The 24762-nt window shown below is 34.1% G+C and overlaps 2 protein-coding genes across 2 annotated transcripts; both read left to right on the top strand.

Moving 5' to 3' along the window:
- The first annotated feature begins 8658 nt into the window (after positions 1-8658).
- LOC122593198 (leucine-rich repeat receptor protein kinase HPCA1-like) lies at positions 8659-14782 on the top strand. The gene is made up of 19 exons (XM_043765571.1): positions 8659-8753; positions 9005-9125; positions 9212-9283; positions 9377-9451; positions 9545-9616; positions 10040-10201; positions 10307-10381; positions 10469-10540; positions 10635-10706; positions 10785-10853; positions 10932-11006; positions 11086-11157; positions 11248-11385; positions 11533-12014; positions 12325-12483; positions 12574-12710; positions 13119-13338; positions 13450-13685; positions 14172-14782. Exons 1-19 carry the CDS (start codon positions 8672-8674, stop codon positions 14640-14642), a joined length of 2862 nt encoding a protein of 953 aa, XP_043621506.1. The 5' UTR covers positions 8659-8671; the 3' UTR covers positions 14643-14782.
- A 3439-nt stretch (positions 14783-18221) lies between these two features.
- On the top strand, positions 18222-24341 carry LOC122593197 (leucine-rich repeat receptor protein kinase HPCA1-like). Its single transcript, XM_043765570.1, has 19 exons — positions 18222-18303; positions 18570-18690; positions 18760-18831; positions 18928-19002; positions 19097-19168; positions 19546-19707; positions 19810-19884; positions 19973-20044; positions 20140-20211; positions 20286-20354; positions 20433-20507; positions 20590-20661; positions 20752-20886; positions 21150-21628; positions 21920-22069; positions 22158-22294; positions 22702-22921; positions 23019-23254; positions 23738-24341. Exons 1-19 carry the CDS (start codon positions 18222-18224, stop codon positions 24206-24208), a joined length of 2847 nt encoding a protein of 948 aa, XP_043621505.1. The 3' UTR covers positions 24209-24341.
- The last annotated feature ends 421 nt before the right edge of the window (positions 24342-24762 follow it).

The raw sequence follows: 24762 nt of genomic DNA, 5'->3' as shown, positions 1-24762 counted from the left end.
AAATTGATAAGTTCAATGTAATAATTTGAGTTTGTAAGAAAAGATGAAATTTTGCTAGTTATTGAAATGTGGTTGAAAAAGGTAGGATAAACTACCTAAGATTGTTGTTAAGGGTGAAAGTAACTCAATGACAAATGGGTTAGGTTTTGGGTTTAGAAAAGGCTAGTGAATGAGAATTTGATAGTTTTGGAACAATGGGATGAAATGATCATATAATGGTGATAAAAGAGATTTTACTAAAATGTTGATTATGAAAGATAGAAAGTGTTGTCAATTGAGATTTGTAAGTAAGTCAACTCAAAGAGATGAGTTGAATATAGTTAGGAATGCTAGTGAATTGATAAGTTTGGCTAAGTGAGTTAGCTAAGATTGTGAATAAAGTCTCATGTGCATATTGTATTGATTTGCTAGGTTGAAAGCTTTGCACTTGTTGTAGCATTATTGATTGTTGTTAGTCGTGGAGAAGGTGAGTACTCTTGCATACTCTTATATGTGCGTTGGGTCGATTACCATATGATGGTGGATTCCGTGTGTGGTAATCAATTCGGCGTTAGGGCCTAATTTTGAGGCCGGGGCCTAAGAACCCCTTAGTCGAGTTTAGATGAGGCCTAAGAACCTCTTTGGTTAGCGTATATGGATCCATGTATGTTTTGTTAGCGCAAAAGTGAGTATGGAAGTGATGATATGACGGTATCATTGGCTACATGCGATAGTCTTTTATGTTTTTGCCCTCCTTCGTGTATATATTTGTATGCAAGTTTATTCACTAAGAATTCGCTTACTTTTTAGTTGTTTACCATTTTTTTATAGGTAGTTCCGGAAGAAGGAACTAGTTGTTGATTAAAGCTTGAAGTATTAGAAGTAAAGATTTTGCTAGACTTGGAGATATTTAAGTCATTCATGGATGAATGACAATCTTGTGGTTTAGAGGCTTAGACATCCCTCTCCTTATGGCTCTTGGTACATTTTGTTTTGATGGTCATGCTATTGTCAAATTTCTGTAATGGTCAAGTGTGGTTCCATGAATTTGCAAACGTTGTATTTTGGACGAAAATGGTGTCAAAGTGGGTAAATGACCCATTTGATGGTGATCATGGGTTTTGAAACAAGTTGATGTTGTACTTAAGTTAAAACGTGTTTATGAAGTTGTTGTAAATCTCTGGAACTTGTTTAAGATGTTTGTTTTTACAATTTGAAGGTTTTATGTTTGATCAAGTGTTGAAAAGGGGTTTTGAGTTGCTGATCAGGTAGCCCACTGCGGCGCAGTGGGGGTGGTTTTGCCCACTGTGGCGCAGTGGAATCCCTCGTCCAGAATTTTAGTTCTTCCCACTGCGGCGCAGTGGGAGAGTGTTAAACCCACTGCGGCGCCGTGGGGCAGTTTTCCTTTTTGTTCCGAGAAATACCACTGCGGCGCAGTGGGGAGTCCTCAACCCACTGCGTCGCAGTGGGGTTAAAAAAAAATTTGAATTTTTCGGTTTATCGAGTTCAGTCCTTTCTTGGTGACTCGCCGGAAAAATTAAAATCGTGATAACTTTGTTGTTTCTTCAAATTAAGACTTGAAACTACCATCAGTCGACTCAAAAATTGATCCCGCAGAACTTAACACTCGCCGGAAAAAATGGTGGTTTACCGGAAAAATTAAAATCGTGTTAAATGTTCCTGTGAAAAGGTACGCTGGAATTTGGAAGGGTAGACATTGGGTTTCGTTGAGAAGGATTAATGGGGTTTGGTATAATTTCGATAGTGACTTTGCATCTCCTTACTCGTTCGAAAGTTCCTGTTAAATGTTTACCTTTTTCGATGACTGTCCAGTTTCAGTTCCTTCGACAACTAGCCAACTATGAATGTTCATTTTTAAAAAAAATGTTTCTTCACTTTAGTAATTGTAGGTACTTTGACTATATATGCTACTTCATTAAAGCCTTTGGAACTAAAAGTAATTTTCTGATGATTATATCGAGCATTTATATTTATATGGCAATTTTTTTAATACAAAATGAATAAAAATGAAATTGGTAACATGCAACTTGTTTCTTAGTCGGTTGCTTACATTACATAACCCAAAAAACAAAGTTGGTTACACTAGATAGTAAGTCGAGTAGATTGGTACATTACATAACCTTTTGGTCATAGTTGGTTACACTCCCATGCCTTTATCCCAACAAAATAATATGGTTTTTCCATGTTAGGCCAGTGATGAGGAGATGGTTGGATGGGTCAATAGTCTGTTAGTGATCCAAATTTATTATTATAAAAATAAAAAATAAATATCCGGTTCATTTTCACACGGTATGTGTGTCCTTGATGCTGGGCATCTCTAGAAGCTATGGCATTCTAAAATTTTTTAAGTTAAATAACATATGAGGATGGGAATATAAGGCTGTCGGATATCTAAGCTTAGGCGTGGAATACTCACATATTGTTTTTTTAATCCATAAAAATCATAGGGGCCCATGCATTTATTTATTAAGCAAGAAATAATAAAATATTAATATGTGAGGGGTTCCACACCTAAGTTTTGGTGCCGAACAGCCTTATATTCCCTCTTCACATAACATATATAGATTTCTGGTTAAATTAACTAACATATATATGGAGTAAAATTTCTAAAGAAAAGGACGGCATATAAGACAAGTTTAAAGGCACCAAACATACAAGTCAGTCCAAATACAGTCCCATTATCTGTAATTTACATCATTTATAATTCATGAAGACTATCGACCGATCGCTAAGGAGTCACCATCTTTTACGATAAATATTGGATAAACAATGGACATCGGGTGTATGGCGGTTTAACAACTTTATAAGGTATTTTCTTAAATGTTTCCGCTATGCCGGGGCGGGGGGACGGGAAAAGAAACGGCTCCGAAGAAATAAATTGGAACTCCACTTAGGTGCACGTATCTTCTAAATTCATTGTATGGGCTCCGACAAGTAAGTTTTTCTCAAGATCTCAGGTTCGAATCTTAGGTTTCTCATCTCAATGTATTTTCATGAGGAGGGGGTTAGAGGTCTAGCAAATGCTGATTAAAATTGTCTCCAGTACGTTTGAATCGAAACTAAATTAAAAAACAAAAAATTCCAATTATCTTCAGGAATTTGAATGAAGAACTTCTGGAAAAACATATTAAGCCCTTCATAATTGTTAACTTTTTTTTTAAAGGTAAATTTCGCTTAAAACTTCGTGTCGCGATTCGACAGCGAGAGGTCTAGCATACGTTGTCTTAACCGGGTCTGCGCTAGAGAACTCCCTTGAAGTAGAAATACCTATTTTAAATATCCTACTAATCCGCCTGAAGGCACGACGATTAATAGGGGTAAACTATGTCCTCTCAGATTTGAACCTGAGTATACCCAAGTCAAGCCCTTATAGAAAGACTACATATATCTCAAATTTTGTGGAATGGAGATTCGAACCTGATACATATAATTAAGTCACCAAGGGAACTCTAAATCGCTACACCAACTCATCATTGATGAAAGTTCATTTTTACTGAAATTGGAATATTATACTTAATTAGTTTATGATGATACAAATTAATAAAGTATAATGCTGTAGATCTTTTATGTAGCGAAATAAACCCATAAAAATATAGATTTTTTTAATGATATTACCTGTTTTTCATAAGAGTTTTTCTAGCCTTTAAAAATCATAAGTGAAAAGATCTCAAAGGAAAACTTATTTGCATCCAAAATTCAAGAGAATGAAAGTAGTTGGAATCTATATCTAAAATGTAATAATATTTTATATAATGAAATAATAATTATCTATAGTATATATTAGAACGAATTGCATTTTTGGTCCCTGTGTTATTACACTTTTTGCAAGTTTAATACAAAAATGTAAAAAGTCGAGAAACGTATCCCTGTCATATCACACCTGTTGCAATTTTGGTCCAAAAGTAACGTGCAGTTAGAATTCAGCCGTTAATGCCCCCATGTGCTTGTCACATGGGGGGTAGTTTCGTCCATTTATTGCTCATAGGACCATTTCTACAAAAAGTATGATTTTCTCTGTTTTTCAGCCACCGGCCATTTTAAGCTAAATCCAGCCATTTTTGGCCGGGATTTGATCTTGTTTTTCACACCATCTTGTTCTTTTTTCAATTCTCTGCAAATCCATGTATCATATCATGTCTCAATCACAAAAAAAGAAAAGAAAAAAGAAAAAAAAATGATGAAGAAATCTTGGAAAAATTGAGAAATAAAGATCAAACATATGTACAAGATTTTGAAGTCAATAATAAATATGTTTAATCAATTTACAATCTTAGATCTTCATCCACACTCTTGAAGCCTATTGATTCAATCCAAACAACCTTGTTTTCTGATCAATTCGATTCAGCATCTATGCCGCCTCCCAGATTTGCACATCCATCGCCTGTTACCACCCAGCCACCACCTATTCCGGCCGTCCATGTAATACTGAAGATAGGGGAGGCTTTAATCGGAGATGGGAGGGCTTCTGGATCGAAATCTGGTGCTAGGTCAATTGAATTTAGGGTTCTTAATAACAAAACCCTAATTGAAAACCCCAATTTTAAAGATGTCGCCGCTGCTGAGCAATAACCACCATTTTTGGCCACTTATGGGACAAATTCCGATCAGAATAAGGATGGGGAGGGGGCAATTAAGGGTGGGGATGATTCAATATCAGAAACAAATGCTCAATCAATCGATCTGGGGGATGTGCAAACCGAAACCCTAAATAAAAACCCTGATTTGTTGCCTGCCGCCGTCTAGTCACCTACTACCACCTCTGAACCACCACCTAGAAAATTAAATGATGGGGAGTGGGCTATTTCGAACCTCGATGGCAATAGATATATACATATATACATTAAATGAAAAAGATACCTATATATAAATATATATAATTTTTATCATTATTTATTATTATTATTATTTGCAGAAATGGTCCTATGAACAATAAATGGATGAAACTACCCCCCATGTGACAAGCACATGGGGGCATTAACGGTTGAATTCTAACGGCACGTTACTTTTGGACCTAAATTACAACAGGTGTGATATGACAGGGATATGTTTCGCGACTTTTCACATTTTTGTATCAAACTTACAAAATGTGTGAAAACACAGGGACCAAATATGCAATTCGTTTCTATATATTATAAAGTAAATCTCCCATGTCCACATTTTAAGTTTCAATATTTACTTTCCAAAAATACCCATATATCAATTCTATATTTACCTAACACCTTTTCTCTCTCCTCAAAATTTCAACCAGTCATTTTTTTTCGGGAGATGATTAATCCTCCTTATTCATTAGCCTAAAAATCATCCTAATTCATTAGATGACGACATGTTGAAAATCAAGGGGGGGGGGGGGATTAGGAAAGAGATTAAGTAGATTTCACTTGTTACATTTTTAAGCTTTTAAGAGAATTTTAGGCTAACTTTTAGGAGGATCAATCAATTTTCTTTTTTTTTTCTCTCCCCCATAAATCATTTATTCTTTTAATTTATTCAAAATCTTTTATCTCAAAAACCGTACATCGATAAATTATAAAAATTATATGAGTGTTCTTAAAATTTCATGCTCTTTCATTAGAGATGTCATTCGATATACTTTCGACGAATTTTTAAATCCAAGGACGGAGCCCGTACGGGTAAGGTATTTGACTATCACACTCTATGACCTATCAACCCCACCATCTCACCGCCGCAACATGCGGATACTTGCTCTCATAATAAAAGTATAAAAATAATAAATTGAAAATATGAAAACTGACTTGTGGAGGGGCGGAAATATATTTATAAAAATCTGTTGGATCTTTGGGATGATTTAATATTTTATTTCTTTAAAACATTTTTTGGTTTGATTTTATGAATATGTATTTGACCAAAAATCTGGAAATTGTTCCTTTTATTTTCCTAGTTTCAAGAATGAGAAAAAAGAAAAAGGATAAGAAGAAAATAGATGAAGACGAAGATAAAAAAAAAAAAAGTAAAGAATGAATGAATGATGAGATGAGATGAGATTTAAGAAGTTTTTATATGATGATATGTAAATTCATTGGTTGATATATTCAGTATATATGTGTTTTGTTACTATCAATACAAAGAAGAAATGGAAGAAATACGTGAAAGTATAAAAACTGGAAGCTACATGTGGGAGGAAAATACAGATTAGTCCTCACATGCGGGGCATGCGACACAATTAAACAGATGAAAATTAACTCCATCAGCCACAAGGATGTAACATGTAACAAATTTGAGTAGTTTGGACGTATTTAACTAAAAATTTTGAACAGGGATGTAATATACAATAACGGACAAATCACATGGACGAATCATGCAATTAACTCTAAATATAATAAGCAAGAAAACAAAAATGGACGGAAGAATAGTTGGTCTGTTCCAATATTTGATTTGAAATTGTTTTATTAATTTTGGTCAAAGCCGAACAAACATAATCAAGATCATGCAAATTAACCAATCAACGAATTTATTTAATTAATTAATATTTCTGGTAAAAAAAATAAATATCAAGTTGATGTGTGTAAACAAGACTAGTACAAACATGGCGTGTGTTTTAATTTTTTACTTAATCAATATTTTGGAACGACCTCTTAAATGAAGATTTTTTGAAAAAGCCCAACAAACCATATTCAAAAGTAATATTGTTTGTATCTTGTGTTGATAGATAAAGTAATAGAAAAGAATGTTCCTACTATTTAAAGAATTTGAGCTATTTCACTTTAACGAAATTACCTAACTAGATGTCATATAATAGTGCAAAGAAAAGTAATTATACTATCAAATGTTAGATGAAATCATGTCTTATTTAAATAAAAGATTTCACCACAAAATCATTTTCCAAGACGAGTTTATGATAATATATATATATATATACATATATATAGTTGTCGTGAAACCTGTAAAACTAAACAACTTTCATGCACGATGTCGCATTGACATTATCCAAGAAAAAGATAATGATAATAAGATAGAAAAAGAAGAGAAATACGAAAGCAGAATCTATAAAAAGGATGTGCATCTAAATGTCAATATGCTTCTATCACACGATCAACACATAGGTTAAAAAGGGAACGCTACCAAAGGGCTACATGCGTCACTTTTAGAGTTTTAGTTCAGTTTTAGTATTCGTTGTTTTTATGCTTAATTTATAGATGAGACATCAACGCTAAAGTTGTAAATATATCACAGTTTTTTTTTGTTTTTTTTTTGTTTTTTTCCTAGCGGGAATGTAACATATCCACAGTTGACATTTAAAAAAATATAAAAAAACCACGCTTTATTTTTTGAAATGTTAATATATAATTTATTATATTTTTACTTTATACACTACTATCATTTTAACATTATCAATTAAATTAAAAATATTAATCTTTTATTTTGTCAATGCCATTTCTTTTATGATCTTTTCTAACTAAATTTAATTAATTGTAAGGTTTTGTTAAACGCGATCCTTATGACTGCAAGCTAAGTTGCATTAATTAGTTGTACATGTACTATGAAATTCAGGGCTTGACTTTTTATATCAAATGTACAAATTTTTTATGCACATTAAATGCAGCCTTAAGGTTGCGTTTAACATTTCTTTTAATTGTATATGTATGAATTCAATTGTTATATACCAGAAGGATATCCGCGTGATGCGACGGTGATGACGGTAACAGGTAGTGGTGGCGTGTGGTGGTAGCGGTGGTGGTGGAGGTGACAGTGGTGATGGCGATGTAACGGCGATGACAGTGTTGGTGGCGGCGAGTGGTGGTGCTGGCGACAAGTAGTGTAAATTATTGATGTAACGTGGTTTTGATAAATTGTGAAATATTAAAACTTAAAATTTAACAAATGAGATTTGTTGTATAATATAATATAGATGTAGATAGTTAATTAAATTAGGGTTGACTGTAAATTTGTGTGGGTTGAAATGGTTAGGGTTATTTTGGATACATTTAATGGATGAATTAAAATAGTGTTGAATATGTGGGGTAATTCAGGTATTTCAAAGTCTTAATTAAGTAAGGAGGGGGGTTGAGTTTGTTTTATAAGGTATTCTTATAGATATTTTATTATTTATTATTTATTTTTATATATTAACAAATTTTCACGTGGCTAAGGAAAGTTTCCAATAAAATCCTTTTCAAAAAGTAGATTATTAAATTTCTTGTTTTTATCTCTTTAATTATCAAACATCTTCATTTACAAGGAAACTATGGTTTTGGATGAAACTTGCATATCTGAATTTAAAAGAACATGATTATAAACTGTTAACATTATATCATTATCATAATCATTAGTACGTATTTCATTACATTATATATATAATAATTAGTTAAAATTTTATCATAATAATCATTACTTTAAATGAATATGCATTTTCTAAGTTAGTTTTGTCCCTTTATGTTTGTCTGGAAGAAAATTAGTAAAACAAAGTTATGATACGTATAACACTTAAAATTCAAAGAAAGAATAAGCAAGCCACTTTCTTAAAATTTAATCATATTTGATTAATAGAAAATATTAAACAAATCAAGCTGGTTGCCCATTTGATCTTCAAGTCAATGAAACAATCCTGCTGTCATGAAGACACTTTCTTCTATCCAATATCTTAATATAACTTCTTCTTGATACATTTTCACACATTTTCTCTCCAACTTTCATGTTTAAAAAATAATCAAAAATGGTTGAAAGAATAGGCCATTTGCTTCTTATCATAATGTTCTTCATACAAGTTCGGTTTTCAACTGCACAGAATAGTGATTGTAAGTTAATTCTATAACTTTCATGACTTTCGGTACTTATTTTACACGTGAAAGATGTTTGCAAGAACAAAATTTGTTTGTGTTTATGTGTCGTTAAAAGAATTTTGATCATATAAGCAGCTATATATTTGTGACAAAGTTCAAGAATTGAACTGATACATATATATTTATACTAGCTAGTTAAATAGTTGTCGTTTTTAAGCGTTTTGCTAAGTATATGGGCTAAGAGAAAACTTGTTTGATTTATGTAGTTACGTATATGCGAGCTCTTAAGGATGAATGGGATAACACACCACCTAGTTGGGAAGGTAGCTCTGATCCATGTAATGGTTGGGAAGGTATCAGGTGCACGAATGGGCGTGTTACCTCCATGTGAGTTCATCTTCCGTAAATATTCATTTTCGTGTTACTACAAACAAGTTACAAGTTGTTTTTGCTCATTCTATTTTGATTTCCAGTACTTTGGCAAGCATGAATTTGAACGGGGGCCTTGGTGGAGACATCGCACAGTTAACTGAATTGCAGATTCTGTATGTTTTTTGATCATTTAGTTAACAAAAAATGTTTGATTCTGTTTGTGATCAGATTTTTATTGTTTTGTTTTTGACTTTTTGTGTGTGTAGAGATCTATCTTACAATAAAGGTTTGACTGGGTCTCTAACTCCAGCAATTGGGAACTTGAAAAAGTTAACAAACCTGTGAGTAGTTTTTACAGTTAATAGGCCTTGACTTCCGTTACGCTACATTTTTTCGGGATGCTAGAATAATTTGTGTTTGATATTGTTCATCAGGATCCTGGTCAGTTGTGGTTTCAGTGGTCCACTCCCGGACTCACTTGGAAGTCTTGACAGCCTCATCTACATGTGAGTACAAGATTACTATCTTCCAACTGATATATAAAATTCCCATTTTTAGAGATGGTAAATTTGACCCATTTTTTATGAATGTGTCGATAGGGGTGCATTTCATCTTTAGCAGGTCAAACGGGTCAAATGAAAATAAATTAGTTTAAAAGGATGCAGATTCAAAGCTGTAATTTAATTTACTATAAAACATTGTGAATCATTTTATTTAACAAAATTGGATTATTGTCTAAAAAATGTTCTAATCGTATTTAATGGATTATGTTTCATTCTGATTGACATTATTTTTGGATAAAATGTTATCCAGGTCAACCCGACCCACCCGGCTTGCCCTGTCACCAAACTTGCCCAATGTTTTAAATCTTTATGTATGCTTACAAACCGAGTGGCTAAGATCATTATTCAACAATCTTAACTTTGTAGGTCCCTAAATTCAAATGGTTTCACCGGACCCATTCCACGCTCCATTGGTAATCTTGAAAATCTTTACTGGTTGGATCTAGCTGATAATAGGCTCTCTGGAAGTATACCAGTTTCTAGTGGAAGCACTCCTGGTCTTGATATGCTGCTTCATGCAAAACACTTGTATATCTACATTTATATCATTCTTTCCAATATGGGTTCACTTGGTATATGCAACTAGAATTTGGATTTTGTGCTTACTTTAGTTTGCAATTTTACTCCTTTCAGCCATTTTGGAAGGAACATGCTCACTGGTAGTATCCCGGAAAGACTCTTTAACTCCAACATGACTCTAATTCATCTGTATGTTTTCATATCAGAACAAATTCCGCTGAAAATAGAAATGATCGCAGGAAGTCCACTAACTATTCAACTTTCTTTTCTGAGCAGTTTATTCGAAAACAATCAGCTAAGCGGTCCCATTCCTTCAACACTTGGCCTTGTGAAATCGCTGGAAGTGGTGTGAGTACCTATGATGATTACACCTCAAGATTTTTCAAAAACGTCATAGTGCAACTAATTTATATACTAATGCCATTTTTTCGTTTAATAACAGACGTCTTGATAGGAACTCCTTAACGGGGAATGTGCCACCAAGTATCAATAACCTCACGGGTGTTTTCGAAATGTAGGTTTCAGAACTTAAATGTCTTTTTGTTTGGTTCATTCCATGTTATTGTGGCATTTTCTAATAAATTGCTTATAGGTTCCTGTCAAACAATCAATTGACCGGCCGTGTGCCTAATTTATCAGGCCTGAGTGTTCTCAATTATCTGTAAGTAATAAAGTTTCAAAGAGTTTTCTTCATTACATACTCAAGAAACTAATACAGGATTTCTTAATGTCATTTCAGAGATTTGAGCAACAATACTTTTGACCCTTCACCTGTTCCTTCATGGTTTTCAACTTTACAGTCTTTGACCACTCTGTAAATCCCTCTTACCATCTCAATATATCTACTTCAAAACTGCAATGGCTAATTACGTATCATTTTTATTATCTGGCAGGAAGATGTCTAGTACAAGCCTTGAAGGACAGCTACCTGCTGCCCTTTTCAGCATCCCTCAATTACAGAATGTGTAAGTAGATAATTCATTGGTGTTTGGTACAAGTTATTATGTTTATAACTGCAGAATAACTGATAAATTGGAAAACTTTCCTTTTGTCAGTGATATAAGTAACAATGCATTGAACGGAACCTTGAATATCGGCACTACACCAAGCAACCAACTACAACAGGTCAATTTGCAGAATAATCAAATTGCTGACTTTACTCAACGAAGCCAAACAAATGGTATCGAAATAATGTAAGTTGTGTTATTTTAATCGAATGCCAGTTACAAAGCATGATTCAAAGTTGTGTTATTTTAATCGAATGCCAGTTACAAAGCATGATTCCATATCGTCTATTTTATTATTCAACTAAACTAGATCGGGTCAAACTTTCTTTGCAGACTTGTAGGCAATCCTATTTGTACAGAGTCAGGTGTAACAGATAGCTTTTGTTCCCTTCCTACAAATACTAATAATTCATACTTGACTCCACCAAACAACTGTGTACCTACATCCTGTAGTTCACCTCAAGTTTCAAGTCCAAATTGTAGATGTTCATTTCCATACACCGGAAACCTTTTCTTCAGAGCTCCTTCCTTTTCTGACCTTGGAAATTCGACAATTTATGATTCTCTCCGCAATTCTATGATCCGTTCTTTTAGTTTGTCTCAACTCCCGGTTGACTCGATTTCAGTCAGTAATCCTTTCAAGAATGTGGATGATTACCTTGTGATCAAGTTACAGATTTTCCCATCTGGAGAAGAAAGGTTTAACAGGACTGGTATTCTTGGCCTTGGGTTCTCACTTAGTAACCAAACTTATAAACCACCCCCAGCCTTTGGGACCTACTTTTTCATTGGTGAAAACTATGACTTCTTATTAGGTAATTCATTTTTTTCATTACTTAACTCGCGTTATGTTATGTCTCTAGCAGATAAAACGAACAAAATAGTATGAATGGAAACCTGTCATTGAGTCAAAATCATTTTAATAAAATAAAAAACTAGAATACTACTGAAAATAAATATACGTATATAATATTTATTGAAAAGAGTGTTTCGGGCCAACCTGACCTTGTTTGAACAGAACTTATACATTACCCAACCCATCCATCCTGCGTATTTTACAACCTCTACTCTACAGTTATGTAAAGTTACTCATTCATTAAACCACACTATGGTGTCATCTAACAGGGGGATCAGGTGCAGGACACAAGTCATCCAATACTGGAGCTATTGTTGGGGCGGTTGTTGGTGGTTGCGTCCTTGTGGTATTACTAATACTTGCTGGAATGTATGCTTTCCGTCAAAAGGGACGAGCTGAAAGAGCAAACCAAGAGAGCAGCCCATTTGGTATGATATTTCATGATCGTTTTACTAAAATTTTCAAATTACACTTGCATATATGATTGGGTTCTGATCGTATTTGTGTAATATTTGTAGCATTATGGGATGTCAACAATGGAAGTGGTGCTGTTCCTCAGTTAAAAGGAGCAAAAGCTTTCTCTTATGAAGAGCTTAGCAAATACACAAACAACTTTTCGGAATCAAACAACATAGGAACTGGTGGATATGGAATGGTAAGTTCACATTAACTGATTAACCTTATAACGTGTATATATTTGGGCATGTCAAGTGGATTTGGTAGCTATTTGTAGTTGCCTTAAGAATTCTGCGGGACGCAATGAAACGCGTGTTGGCAGGTTGCGCTAACATGAAAAATCCAAATCATTTTTACAAATTATAAACAATACCGTGGCAAATATTGACTATCTAATTTTTACCATCTCAATACAAGTATTTAAGAGGTTTATGCATCAAAAGTACATGTAGTCCTACTTTAGACTCATTTGAATTCTTTACTTTACCCATTTGACCCTCTAAAGATGGGCCAAAATTAATAACTCTACATGTATAAAGATGAAAGAAAATATTAGACTTGATTATATTTATAAGAGAAGATGAAAGAAAGAGTTCATTTTGTGTAGGTATACAAAGGAAGTTTACCAAATGGGCAGCTCATTGCCATCAAAAGGGCTAAGCAGGGATCAACACAGGGTGGACTTGAGTTCAAAACCGAGATCGAGCTTCTTTCAAGAGTTCATCACAGGAATCTTGTGAGTCTTGTAGGTTTCTGTTTCGATCAAGGTGAACAAATGTTGGTCTATGAGTATATTGTGAATGGTACAGTCAAAGATAGTCTATCAGGTAACCTCTTTTCCTTTTTTTTTTTTTTTTTTTTTTTTTGATTTCGAGAATCGTTGATACCCCATCATCTGAACTTTAAAAATTGATGATGGATGGTTTTTATAAATGTAGGGAGATCTGGAATCAGATTGGATTGGATGAGAAGACTCCGTATAGCACTAGGAGCAGCGAAAGGGTTGCAGTATTTGCATGATCTTGCTGATCCTCCAATTATACATAGAGATGTGAAAACAAACAATATCTTATTAGATGAACGCTTAGTTGCAAAGGTAGCTGATTTCGGCCTATCCAAATCCCTGGGTGATGCTAATAGGACTCATGTTACTACTCAAGTCAAAGGGACAATGGTCAGTAATTTTTTTATTTTTTTTTACTTTAGTAGTCTGCAGAGGTGGTAAATGGTGGTAAGTGTTCTAAATGGGTTGCGGTCAATACGGGCTGGTTGACATGCGATTATTATTTTGCCTACTTTTCTGATTTTTTACAAATAGGTGCATTCAAATGTATTAAGTATTGATAGTTATATCATACATTCGTTCTATGATACTAATCTAACTTTTTAAAAGAAACAATTTACTATTGTAACCACACTTTGTATGGCTTTTGACTCTTTCAACGTATTTGAATCATTCAACCCATTTCATATCAGATAACTTTTACCATTTACCAATTTGACCCATTAGAGTCAACTTATAATTTGAATTGTTTACTCCATTTGCACATAAGTGGGCCAAAATTGCTAGCCACCTTATGCTAACTTCCAATCCAAACATAATGCTTTCGTTTTCGTGAAAAATTTAACCTGAAACAGAAGGCTGCATGATATAATGCAGGGATACATGGACCCTGAGTACTACATGACACAACAGTTGACTGAAAAGAGCGACGTTTACAGCTTTGGAGTCGTACTATTAGAGCTAATAACAGCAAGAAATCCAATCGAGAAAGGGAAGTACATTGTGAGAGAAGTGAAGCAAACCATGGACAAAAGTAAAGAACTATATAATCTGCACGACGTCCTTGATCCAATCATCGGTTTGACCACTCAACTCAAAGGATTGGAAAGATTTGTAGATTTATCATTGAAGTGTGTGGAAGAAACCGGAGATCAGAGACCAACAATGAGTGATGTTGTGAAAGAGATTGAAGGCATTATGGAACTGAACGGTCTTAATCCAAATGCCGAATCAGCAGCAAATTCAGCAGGAGATTTTACAACTAGGGGAAGTGAGCATCCTTATACTAATGACAGTCTTTTTGCTTATAGTGGTGACCATTTTCCTACAAAGTTGGATCCAAAGTAAAAAAAATATTTGCACAACCAAGAACCTGGAATTAGTTATATATTGTAAAATTTATTTTATTTTTCTTTGATTTATGTATATGTAATTTACACAATCCGAGTTTTGAAAAGAAAGGTGTGAGGTTATATGTAGCTATTATATTTTTTTTATGTAGGTGATTTTAGTGTTATGAGCCTATGAGGGTATTTTATGTTAAGGAAAAATCCATGAAAAAGTAACATCCTTACTCAAAGTTTCTTATAGGATGAACATATATATATTTTTTTTAAAAGTGAATTTCGCTGAAAATTTCGTGTCGTGATTCGACAGCGAAAGGTCTAACATACGTTGTCTTAACTGGGTCCACGTTGATCCCCCTTCTTTAGCGGAAGGTCTAACATACTCCCTCCTTATTAATCCTCTAATTTTTAATATTTATTTAATAAAAAATGGTCGACCTATAATACAAAAAATCTTATAAGACAACAAATGCTAACCATCATCTACAACTCCGTGTTGTGCATGTATGGACTGTTTCGGAGTGGAACAACCCGAAAAAAATCAGAACGTTCGAGATGGTATTTGTTGATAAATTGGTATGTACTTTTCAAATTATATATTATACACTTTTTGTTTCTCTTTTTATTCAACTAAAGTTGAAAAAAAAAGGTAAATTGTAATCAGTATTTATATGGAGTTAATTTTCATATGTTTCTTCTTTAGCTTTCGTATTGATTAAGTTGTGATATTGGTCATACACTTTTTTGTTTCTCTTTTTATTTAACTAAAGTTAAAAAAAAAAGTAAACTGGAATCAATATTTATATGGAGTTAATTTTCATATGTTTCTTTTTTAGCTTTCGTATTCATTTAGTTGTGATATTGGTCGTACACTTTTTGCTTCACAATTATTATAGAATTTATATATTTTGAGACTACCCGTTCAATAGACGGGTCTGAACACTAGTCATTTTAATATACATAAAAATTTAAGTTGGGTTGTGGATGAGAGTGAAAATTTAAGTTATCTTAGTTGGATATGTGAAAGAGAGAAATTAATTTTTAGTTAAAAATTGGGTTAGAATTGGTTGAACGATGGGAGTATTCTAAAAGAACTTATGCTTTACTGAACGAGAGTAAGTATCCGCGCGTTGCGGCGATGAGATGGTGGGGTGATAGGTCAAAAAGTGTGATAGCCAAATGTCTTAACTGTACAGGTTCCGCCATTGAATTTAAAAATTCGTCAAAAGTATATCGAATGACATCTCTAATGAAAGAGCATGAAATTTTAAGAACACCCATATAATTTTTATAATTTATTGATGTACAGTTTGTGAGATAAAAGATTTTGAATGAATTAGAGAAATAAATGATTTATGAATGAGAGAGAAAAAAGATGATTGGTTAAGATTTGAGAAGAGAGTAAAGGTGTTTGGTAATATAGAATTGATAAAAGAGGCATTTTTAAGATGTAAATGTTGAAACTTAAAATTTAGACATGAACTTTTTGCATTATAATATAAGTACAGATAATGAAAATACACATACATTATCCATATTCCATATTCCTTACCCATCAACTTTTTGCTTCGTTGATTTTTAGAGTTTAGATACTTTGCTAAGGTTTTTGCTACCCTTCTCTACTCTTAAGGTAGCATACCCGACGGACCTGTTGGCAGGTATATAATCATGTTCTCGATAGACAGGTATAAACACGTTATCCTTTACATCTGCTTGGTCGGAGGTCCTTATGGAAATAATCTCTCTAACTTTTGGGTAGAGGTAAGACTGTCTACATCTCATCTCCTCGTACCCCGGGATTGGATAGCCGGGATTGGGTACGGTTGTTGTTGTTGTTACACGTCAACTAATATCAATCATCTTCATTAAATAAAAAAAATACATACATGATCTAGTTCAAATCATAGCATATCCAAACATTGATCAGAAACAAAGGTTGTCGGAATGGTTAGCATATACAAAAAATGGCCAGATCCTACGTATATGCAAACAATGGTCGGAAGTAGGCTTCCCGCTAACCTGTATCGCCACTCGACGGACCACCGACATCACCAACTAGTGGTGATGATGATGGCGTGTATTCGGGATTTGGGGCCAAAAAAGACGGTATGTTGTTAGGATTAGTATGCCTGATTTGATAATATGTAAACTGGGGTATTCTTCGTTGACTAAGTCAAGTGATGGTTGTAGTGATGGTTCTACTTTGTTGATAATATGTAAATGTATTGTGATATTTATTTATCTGCTCATGGTTATGGACTTTTAGTAAAGTAAACTAAAGTAACTCCCAATGCCGTCTTCTACGGGTTTTGGGTCCCAAATACTGTCTTCGATGGTGTATGAGGGAGGTTGAGATGTAGACAGCCTTACCCCTACCAAGGGTAGAGAGGCTGCCAGATTCTACCAAAGGTAGAAAAGGACCTCCAGCTTTGTTGGGCATATGGATCGAACTCATGATCTCTGGCTATAGTAAACATAGATTAATTTTTTGGTATAGGGTATAGTGATGATGATGATACATACATCGTCAGATGTTCATGTCATTTTTTTAAATGATGTGTCATGTTGATGTGACATTTAACGGAGGTCTGACGTTAAAAACTAACGATATTACTTTTATTGAGAATTTTTCATAAATGGAATCCTTTTCACAGACGAAAATTAAATAGATTCCCCTTATTAGGAATTTTGAGTAAAATGATTACCTTTTTATGTATTTTTTCCTTTATGTTATTGTGATTTAATTACTTGAGACCACACTTCGAATTAATCTTAAAAATGAGTTGGAGAGGCTCATTTGCACTAGTTTGATTTCTCACAGTATTGCGGAGTCAAGGGTCAGTGCCTCCGTAACTGCTGAGTTTGTCAAACTTTATTTCTTATTGCCGAATACATTTATCGCCGAATACATTTATCGTTGTAATATTATGTTATTAACTCGTTATTTTATAGGCCCTTTTTATTCTCGAGTCAGGTCCCGAAATTTTTATTTTTTGGAGACGGCACTGGCGGTTACCGCTGCTGCATTGCGAAATGTTATTGTTACTTTGCTTTAGGTTACTTGACCGAGATATGTTCATTTTCAAAGAAACTATGGTTTTGGGTGAAACTTGCATATGTGAGTTTTTAAAATAAACTGTTAAGATTATATCATTCTCATAATCATTAGTACTTCAATGACAAAGGATATCTATGGACAATTAAGGGCACCTACGGGCAAACAAGAACACCCCATTAGAGATGGTCCTAAATGAATACACATTTTATAAATTAGTTTTGTCTCTTTCTGTTTGTCTGGAATAGAATTAGTAAAACAAAATTATGCTACGTATAACATGCAAAGTTCAAAAGAAAGAATAAGTTAATAGCCACTTTCTGTAAAGTCAACCATTTCTGATTAAGATTAATAGTTATAATAATGAAACAAATCTAGCTAGTTGCCCATTTAATTTTCAAGTGTCATTGAAACAATCCCCTGTCATGAAGACACTTTCTTCTCTTCAGTATCTAAATATAACTCCTTGTTAGTATATTTTCACACATTTTCTCTCCCAGTTTCATGTTTAGGAAATAACTAAGAATGGGTGAAAGAATAGGCCATTTACTTCTTATCATATTAGTATTTATACAAGTTTGGTTTTCAACTGCACAAAATAATGATTGTAAGTTCATTATATCACTTTCATGACTGTCGGTTCTAGTTAGACGCACAAAAAATGTTTTCAAGAATGAAATTTGTTCGTTTATATGTATTGTTAAATAATCGGGATCATATAAGAAGCTAAATATTTGTGAAAAGTTCAAGAAGTGAACTGGTACATATATCTTTATGTAGATTCAAAAAAGTTTGTGAACCAGTGTCATTTTAATAGAGATTCAAGCGTTTTGCTATGTATATTTGCTAAGACAAATTTTGTGACTCGTGTAGTTACGGCTATGCGAGCTCTTAAGGATGCCTGGGATAACACACCACCTAGTTGGGAAGGTAGCTCTGATCCTTGCAGTGACTGGGAAGGGATCAGGTGCACGAACGGGCGTGTAACCACCATGTGAGTTCATCTTCGTGTAACTACAAACAAGTTACAAGTTGCTGTTTCTCATTCTATTTGAGTTTTCAGTAAATTGGCAAGCATGAATTTGAAAGGTCGGCTTACTGGAGACATCGCGCAGTTAACTGAATTGCAGATTCTGTATGTTTTTTGATCAATTTGTTAACAAAAGTTGTAGCTTCTGTATGTGTTATATGATCAGATTTTTACTGTTCTTCTTTTTAACTCTGTATGTAGAGATCTATCTTACAATAAAGATTTGACCGGGTCTCTAACTTCAGCAATTGAGAATTTGAAAAAGTTAACAGACCTGTGAGTAGTTATTACAGTTAATAGGCGCCAGCTTCTATTAAACTAGGTTTTTTTCGGGATACTAGAATAATCTGTGTTTGATTTTGTTCATCAGAATCCTGGTCGATTGTGGTTTCAACGGTCCACTCCCTAACTCACTTGGAAATCTTGACAGCCTCATTCAAATGTGAGTACAAGATTGCTTTCTTCCAACAGATATATAGAATTCTCATTTTTAGAGATGATAGTTTTGTCCCATTACTTATGAATGTGTTTTCATCTTTAGCAGATCAAACGGGTCAAATGAAAGTAATTAGTTTAAAAGGATACAGATTGAAAGCTAGCTGTAAATTAACTTACTGGATTATTATCTGATAAATGTTCTTATCATATTTGACAGATTATATTTAATTCTGAAGACTTTAATTTTCGATAAAATGTTTACCGGGTCAACCCAACCCACCCAGATTGACCTTTCACCAAACTTACCCAGTTCTTCAAATCTTTATTTATGCTTACCCAGTGGCTAATGTTAATCATTATTCAACAATCTTGATTTTGTAGGTCCCTAAATTCAAATGCTTTCACTGGACCCATTCCACCCTCCATTGGTAATATTGAAAAACTTTACTGGTTGGATCTAGCTGATAATAGACTCTCTGGAGGAATACCAGTTTCTAATGGAGGAACTCCTGGTCTTGATATGCTGCTTAATGCAGGGCACTTGTATGTCTAGTTTTATATCATTCTTTTCGATGTGGGTTCACTTGGTATATGCAATTCAATATGTATTGTGCTTACTCTAGTCTGCAATTTTACAACTTTCAGCCATTTTGGAAAAAACATGCTCACTGGTAATATCCCAGAAAGGCTTTTTAGATCCAACATGTCTCTAATCCATATGTATGTCTTTATATCAGAAACAATCTTTCATGAAAATAGAAATGTTCGCAGGAAGTCCACTTACTATTCAACTTTCTTTTCTGAGCAGTTTATTCGAAGACAATCAGCTAATCGGCCCAATTCCTTCAACACTTGGCCTTGTGAAAACCCTGGAAGTGGTGTGAGTACCTATGATGATCACACCTCAAGATTTTCCTGAAAACCTCAAAGTGAAGCTTCTTAATATACTAATGCCAGTTATTCGTTTAATATCAGACGTCTTGATAGGAATTTCTTAACTGGTAGTGTGCCGCCAAGCATCAATGATCTCATTCGTGTTACTGATATGTAGGTTTCAGAACTTCAACATTTATTTGTTTGGCCTATTTGTATTTGGACATTTTCTAATAGATTGCCTCTAGGTTCCTGTCAAACAATCGATTGACCGGCCCCATGCCTAATCTATCGGGGTTGATTGTCCTCAATTATCTGTAAGTAATAGAGTTCCTAAAAGGTTATCTTCATTACATACTCAATAAACTAACGCATGATTTCTCACTTTTTCTCAGAGATTTGAGCAACAATACTTTTGACCCTTCATCTGTTCCTTCATGGTTTTCAACTTTAGAGTCTTTGACCACTCTGTAAATCCCTCTTACAATCTCAATATATTTCTTTCGAAACCGCAATGGCTCATTATGTATCATTCTTAATAATCTGGTGCAGGAATATGTATAGTACAAACCTTGAAGGACAGCTGCCTGCTTCCCTTTTCAGAATCCCTCAGTTACAAAATGTGTAAGTATATAATCCTTCGGTGTTTGGTGCACATTCTTATGTTTATAACCGCAGAAAAAACTGATGATCGGAAAACTCTTCTTTTGTCAGTGATCTACGTAACAATGCATTAAATGGAACCTTGAATATTGGCACTGCACCAAGCAACCAACTACAACAAGTCAATTTGCAGAATAATCAAATTACTGACTTCACCCAACGAAGCCAAGATAGTATCGAAATAATGTAAGTTCTGCTATTATACCCCAATACCATCATTTTTCTGAAGAGAAAAAAGTTAAAAAGATACAAGGTTCGACTTTTGTGGCCAAATATATTACTTTTCTTTTCATAGCCTATATCAGATATGGCATTTTCTAGTTTCAACAAATTTACTTCAGTTATTATTTTATTATATTTAATATATTTCAATTCATTCACATAGTATGATTTTATATCACCTATTTTGTTTATCAACTAAAATACGTGGGGTTAATCTTTCTCTGCAGACTTTTAGGCAATCCAATATGTACAGAGACACGTGTAGATAATAACTTTTGTTCCCTTCCCAGAAATACTACTCCATACTCGACTCTACCCAACAACTGTGGAACGAAATTCTGTACTCCACCTCGAGTTCTAAGTCCAAATTGTAGATGTTCATTTCCATACACCGGAAACCTTAACTTCAGAGCACCATCCTTTTCTGACATTGGAAATTCGACAATTTATGATTCTCTAAGCGATTCTTTGATCAGTTCTTTTCAGATATTTCAACTCCCGGTTGAGTCAATTTCACTCAGTAATCCTCATAAGGTTTTTAATGAATACCTTGTGATCAAGTTACAGATTTTCCCAATTGAAGTAAAAGGGTTCAATAGGACCGGGATTTCTGGCCTTGCGTTCTCATTTAGTAGCCAAGCTTATAAACCACCCCCAGCCTTTGGGCCCTACGTTTTCAGCGGTGAAAACTATGACTTCTCGTTAGGTAATCCATTTTTTTAATTAGTTAATTCGTGTTATGTTATGCTCTAGCAGATAAAACAAACAGAATAGCATCAACGAAAACCTTTCATACTTAAAAATAAACTAGAATTTTACTAAAAGTATATATACGTAAATAAAATTTGATGAAAAAGTGTTTCGGGCCTACCTGACCTTGTTCGAACAAAATTTATTTATTACCAAACCTATCTATCACGCGTATTTTTGCAACCTCTACTCTACAGTTATGTACAGTTAGTCATTTGATAAACCATATTATGGTGTCATCTCACAGCGGAACTAGGACACAAGTCATCCTCTGGAGTTGTCATTGGGGCAGCTGTTGGCAGCTGTGTTCTTGTGGTATTACTAATACTTGCTGGAATATATGCTTTTCGTCAAAAGGGTCGAGCTGAAAGAGCATACCAAGAGAGCAGCCCATTTGGTATAATATTTCATGATCCTTACTAAATCTTCCAGATTACACTCTCATATATGATTTGGTTCTGATCGTATTTGTGTAAAACTTGTAGCATTATGGGATGTAAACAATGGAAGCGGTGCTGTTCCTCAGTTAAATGGAGCAAAAGCTTTCTCTTTTGGAGAGCTTAGTAAATACACAAACAATTTTTCGGAATCAAACAACATAGGAACAGGTGGATATGGAATGGTAAGTTTACATTAATGGTATGCGTGTATAGATATGGGTGTGTCATGGCTACTTGAAGATGTGTTAAGACTTCTGCCGTACACAAGGAAACACGTGTTGGCAGGTTGGGTTAACGCAGAAAATCCAAAAAATTTTAAAATTATAAACCATAACGTGTCAAATATGAGTATCAAATTCTTACTATCTCTATACAATGATTAAAGAGGTTTCTGCACCAAAAAGTACATGTAGCCCTACTATAGACACATTTGACTACGCTTTAAGCTATTTTTGTTTCAGCTTACCTATTTGACCCACTAAAGATAAAACATAACTCAGCATATTACTCTACATGCATAAAGATGAAAGAAAATATTAGAGTTGATCATTTTTGAGAGAAAATAAAAGAAAGAGCTCATTTTGTGTAGGTATACAAAGGAATTTTACTAAATGGGCAAATCATTGCCATCAAAAGGGCTAAGCTGGGATCAACACAAGGTGGACTTGAGTTCAAAACCGAGATCGAGCTTCTTTCAAGAGTTCATCACAAGAATCTTGTGAGTCTTGTAGGTTTCTGTTTCGATCAAGGTGAACAAATGCTGGTCTATGAGTATATTGTAAATGGTACAGTCAAAGATAGTCTATCAGGTAACTTGTTTTAATTTGTAATTTTACATTTCAAGAATCGTTCATATTCCCTCATTTGAAATTTAAAACTGATGATGTATGGTTTTTATACATGTAGGGAGATCTGGAATCAGATTGGATTGGATGAGAAGACTCCGTATAGCACTAGGAGCAGCGAAAGGGTTGCAATATTTGCATGATCTTGCTGATCCTCCAATTATACATAGAGATGTGAAAACAAACAATATCTTATTAGATGAACGCTTAGTCGCAAAGGTGGCTGATTTTGGCGTATCCAAATCTCTGGGTGATGCTAACAGGACTCATGTTACTACTCAAGTCAAAGGGACTATGGTCAGTAATTTCTTTATTTACTGTAGACTCTCGTAGTCTGCATAAGTGGTAAATGGTGCTAACTGTTCTAAATGGGTTGTGGTCATAAACGGGCTGGTTGACATGCGATTATTATTTTTCCTACTTTTCTGCATTCTATAAATTAGTAACCAATTTTATAGTAACCAATTCAGTTTAAATAGTTATATGCTTATACCATACTATAATGATAATCTAACTTTTGAAATGTATGCATTGTGACCACACTTGCTATGACTTTCGACTCTTTCAACGTATTTGAACCATTCAACTCATTTCATTTCAAATAACCTTTACGTTTACCAATTTGGCCCATTAGAGGTAACTTATAACCTGAATTGTCTATACTACTCCGTTTGAACATAAGTGGGGCTAAGATGTCACCTCTTGTTAACTTCCATTCCATACCTAAGGCATTCGTTTTCGTGAAAAGGTTTAAGCTGAAAGCTGCATGATTTAATTCAGGGATACATGGACCCTGAGTACTACATGACACAACAGCTGACTGAAAAGAGCGATGTTTACAGCTTTGGAGTCGTACTATTAGAGCTAATAACAGCAAGAAATCCAATCGAGAAAGGGAAGTACATTGTGAAAAAAGTGAAGCAAGCCATGGACAAAAGTAAAGAACTATATAATCTGCATGACGTCCTTGACCCAATCATCGGTTTGACCACTCAACTCAAAGGATTAGAAAGATTTGTAGATTTATCATTGAGGTGCGTGGAAGAAACCGGAGATCATAGACCAACAATGAGTGATGTTGTGAAAGAGATTGAAGGCATTATGGAACTCAACGGTTTTAATCCAAATGCCGAATCAGCAGCAAATTCAGCAGAAGATTTTACCACTAGGGGAAGTGATCATCTTTATACTAATGACAGTCTTTTTGCTTATAGTGGTGACCATTTTCCTACAAAGTTGGATTCCAAGTAGAAAAATTTATTTAATTTTTGTTTTATTCATGTATTCATAATTTACACAATACGGGTTTTGAAAAGAAAAAAGTGAGGTTTAATGTAGTTATTATATTTTTTCTGTAGGTGAATTTAGATTTTTAGTTCTATATATGAGGGATGAGGCTATTATATATATTATTGTGATGTATTTCCTCGAGACCAAAATAATTTGAGTTAATCTTAAAAATGAGTTGGTGGGGCTCATTTGCGCCAATTTGATTTCTCATAGTATCGCGGAGATGGGTCAGCTCTACCGTCTGGGGACCCCCAAATTTGGTCCCAAGAACAATTTTAAAATAAGAATGGTAAGAACATTTTAAAATATCAATTTGATGCATTAAAAGTTTATAAAACTGACATAGTGCATAACTAATTATCATTATTTAAGTGTTGAACAACACATTGATCCGTCAAAATCGAAAAAATCACGTTTTTTGTTTTGTGCATCCATTTTGGGATAAAATGTAGTTTTTAAGTGTTCTTATTTGTTCTCAATTTAATTTGGTTCTCATTTGATTGTATATATATATA

Source organism: Erigeron canadensis, chromosome 3 (genome assembly GCF_010389155.1).
Source record: "Erigeron canadensis isolate Cc75 chromosome 3, C_canadensis_v1, whole genome shotgun sequence".
In the NCBI taxonomy this organism is placed as follows: Eukaryota; Viridiplantae; Streptophyta; class Magnoliopsida; order Asterales; family Asteraceae; genus Erigeron; species Erigeron canadensis.
This window is presented reverse-complemented; position numbering and strand designations above follow the sequence as displayed.

Coding starts and splice junctions, on each gene's coding strand:
- LOC122593197 (XM_043765570.1), top strand. CDS start 18,222: ATGGGTGAAAGAATAGGCCATTTACTTCTTATCATATTAGTATTTATA. Junction 20,212..20,285: donor CTCATTCGTGTTACTGATAT/GTAGGTTTCAGA, acceptor GATTGCCTCTAG/GTTCCTGTCAAACAATCGAT. Junction 20,508..20,589: donor TTAGAGTCTTTGACCACTCT/GTAAATCCCTCT, acceptor AATCTGGTGCAG/GAATATGTATAGTACAAACC.
- LOC122593198 (XM_043765571.1), top strand. CDS start 8,672: ATGGTTGAAAGAATAGGCCATTTGCTTCTTATCATAATGTTCTTCATA. Junction 11,158..11,247: donor ATCCCTCAATTACAGAATGT/GTAAGTAGATAA, acceptor TCCTTTTGTCAG/TGATATAAGTAACAATGCAT. Junction 12,711..13,118: donor GAACTGGTGGATATGGAATG/GTAAGTTCACAT, acceptor CATTTTGTGTAG/GTATACAAAGGAAGTTTACC.